At 44.6% G+C, this 3577-nt stretch overlaps 1 protein-coding gene across 1 annotated transcript in view; it reads right to left on the reverse strand.

Annotated features, from left to right (window-relative positions):
• LOC123979022 (gamma-aminobutyric acid receptor subunit rho-2-like) overlaps positions 1-3577 on the reverse strand; it is an 83203-nt gene that overhangs the window by 30253 nt on the left and 49373 nt on the right. The window contains 1 exon segment of the mRNA XM_046062729.1: positions 1045-1268. Within this exon segment, the coding sequence (XP_045918685.1) occupies positions 1045-1268 (224 nt within the window).

Here is a 3577-nt window from a genome sequence, read left to right on the forward strand (position 1 = left end):
CACTGTGCAGGCTGGTGGTGGTGGTGTAATGGTGTGGTGGATGTTTTCTTGGCACACTTTAGGCCCCTTAGTGCCAATTGGGCATGGTTTAAATGCCACGGCCTACCTGAGCATTGTTTCTGACCATGTCCATCCCTTTATGGCCACCATGTACCCATCCTCTGATGGCTACTTCCAGCAGGATAATGCACCATGTCACAAAGCTCGAATCATTTGAAATTGGTTTCTTGAACATGACAATGAGTTCACTGTACTAAAATGGCCCCCACAGTCACCAGATCTCAACCCAATAGAGCATCTTTGGGATGTGGTGGAACAGGAGCTTCGTGCCCTGGATGTGCATCCCACAAATCTCCATCAACTGCAAGATGCTATCCTATCAATATGGGCCAACATTTCTAAAGAATGCTTTCAGCACCTTGTTGAATCAATGCCACGTAGAATTAAGGCAGTTCTGAAGGCGAAAGGGGGGCAAACACAGTATTAGTATGGTGTTCCTAATAATCCTTTAGGTGAGTGTATGTACGCCAATCAGACACAAGTAACCTGAAATTAACATAAACAACAACCAATGAACGCCCCTAATCCGTGTGTTACACGATTTTAGATCCTTTGGAACAGTGGGGACAAATTTAAGTGCGACACACATGGAAAAACCAACGCTGTTAGGTACCGTCAAAAAGCTATTATATGGTGATATCATACCAAATAGTTTACATGCCAATGTGGCGGGTAGCCTTCCAACATTTGGCCGCCAAACGCAAAATCTACCTGCATTTGGCGCTTGGCTGGTGTTAATTTCCACCCCTGTTGGCATGGCTTACTATGACTCCAATATGCCATTATTAATGTTAAAAATGACACCTGTGCTTCTCTTGCTATAACAGTGTCTGCTGTGAAAATGCTTATTGTTTAATGTCTAATGAAAACATTTCTGCTGCAAAGGAATTTCATTTGAAAAAAGTTGTATTGAGATTCTGTGTAGCAGATCAACATGGAATTAAAAACATATGTTAATAAGTCAGATGCTGAAATGCTACAGACCTCAAGCTGTAGAGAACATGTCCATCAGGAAAGACACGTAGCATGATGTTGTCGGTGGTGGTGTCGTGGATGAAGGACCTCTTGGAGTGGACAAAGAAGACATCAGGGACCCAGATCTTCTTCACCAGGCGACCATCAAATGTCATGCTCTTGTTTGTGCTGCTGGTGAATGACAAGCGCTCATCCTTCCAGTAGTGCCTCAGGTACAGAGTCATGGTGAAATCCTGGTGGAATTAAAGAAAGCGTGTATAAAAAGGAGTGTACTGGAGATTCACTACCAAACAGCACAGATCCATGTATGTATGTGAGATAACATGCTGACCATGATGTTCATCAGTCTACACCCCTAAACATTGAGCTTATGGTCAGTAAAATACCACTTATACAGACCCAATGAAATGAAAAAGCAACATTTTTCATTCTCTCAAAGTCAGGCCCCTTTTCAGTGAACCAATTAAATCTCTGGATACTTTGATGACATCACTCTTGTGATGATAACCCACACACACACTGAGTTTCACTCAGTTATATGTCACAGTGTGGACGATAAAGGCACTCCTGTTTTACTAGGACTTGAACGTGAGACAACGTAACTTTGACTTACTGCCACAACTGGCAGTTGTGGGAAAATGGCACATTGACTTTCCCTTTATTTCCCAAACACTTTTACATATGTTTCTTTTATTTGAATGCAAATGTGTCTCCAGGTGTGCTAGTAAACGACTGAACGTTTATCTGTGACCTGCTAAAACAGCTGCACAAGAAGAGTCAGGAAGTGGGCAAACTGTTTCAGCAATTTTGGTTTTACTGAAATATCTTTCTATATTTTGCTACTATTAGCTAACATTAGCCACCATAAGCTACTGGTCAGATCAGACTAAGTAAGACTGTAACAGCAAAACTCCTGACTGTATTGAATTGAGCAACAGTGTTTTATTGCTTTTATTTTTTCTTTCAAATGTTACATACTGTAAAACTTCAATTAATATTATATATAATACTAATATTATTTGCTTTAATCAGAACCAGGCCTATATATGGGACAGGGCTTTAATTCGCGCGAAACTCTTGCTTAGCAAAGATGGGAAACAGGCTTCTATGAAATTGTTTATTTTAACCAGTATGAATATTACTTGTATAACAATTTCAACCAGTGTGATGGTCCCAGCAGATCTGTGTCTGGGGCCTGTTTACGGTGTCTGTCTGTGTAAGTGTTTGTGTCAGGCAATCAAGGTGATTGGAAGCACCTGGCCAGTGAGCCCAGCCTATTTGAGGCTGCCCACACGGATGCCAGTGTTGGTGCATGTAATGGTGGAGTGGAGATAAGGTATGTGGTAACTACCGTGCAGTTAAAATTGGGGAGCAGTTGCGTCATGGGCACCCCACAACTGGCAGGGAATGGAGCCTCCCAATGTGCCCCTCCCAAGCCCTCTGTGTCTAATGTGTGAATAAAATTGAGGAGCGGCCAGTGGGGGAGGAAGGAGGGTGAGGCTGCAATAAAGCAGCCCCGACAACCAAACGCCCTGCAGCCTGTCCACCCCCCTCCTGAAGGTGTGTGTAGAGAGACATAATAAGAGAGGAGGGGTGGAAGAAGTCATAGGGAGGCAGCACCACACACACACACACACACACCGCGACAGCAGCAATGACCCCCAGCCCCAGGAGGCCATCAGACACACCCAGACCCTAGGACCCACCTACCAGTCGCATGGGACCCAGAGCAGCGACTAGGTGATAGAAATGATCAAGGGGGACCAGAGAGACTGGAATTTTGCTAATTGTTTTTTTTGGAAGCAAGCATTCTCCACATTTAGCAGGGTGGCAGTAGCTCAGTCTATAAGAATTAGGCTGGGAACTGGAGGGTCGCCAGAGTTGCAGAGTGTGGAGTGGTAGCTGGAGAGGTGCCAGTTCACCTCCTGGGCACTGCCAAAGGAGGCCTTGAGCAAGCTCCTGAACCCCCAACTGCTCGGGGCCGCACTGAGTGGTACTCTCTGTCCTGTATGTGTGTCTTTCGGACCTGTGTGTAAATACTAACAACAGAGTGAATGTAAATGCTCCGTACTTGTATAGCGCCTTTCTAGTCTTTTCGACCACTCAAAGCGCTTTTACACTACATCTGCATTCACCAGTCACACACATTCATACACTGAGCCTAAGTGCTCAAACAGAAACTAACATTCACACTCATTCATACACTGGCGGAATAGCCGCCAGGGACAAATCGGGGTTCAGTATCTTGCCCAAGGACACTTCGACACGCAACCAGGAAGCCAGGGATCGAACCGCCGACCTTCCGATTAACAGCCAACCCGCTCTACCTCCTGAGCCACAGCCGCCCTATATATATATATATATAAAATTTTTCCAATGTGAAAACATTGAATTTCCCCTTGTGGGATTAATGAAGTACATCTTCTTCTTCTTCATGTTAATGTTTCTAACAGGAGATTCCGCATCTATGCTGCGTCAACCTCTGTACTAATGTCACTAAGGTCCCCCAGCATGCAGAATGATGGGGAAACTAGAACAGGGT

This window comes from Micropterus dolomieu, linkage group LG11, assembly GCF_021292245.1.
Source record: "Micropterus dolomieu isolate WLL.071019.BEF.003 ecotype Adirondacks linkage group LG11, ASM2129224v1, whole genome shotgun sequence".
Lineage (NCBI taxonomy): Eukaryota > Metazoa > Chordata > Actinopteri > Centrarchiformes > Centrarchidae > Micropterus > Micropterus dolomieu.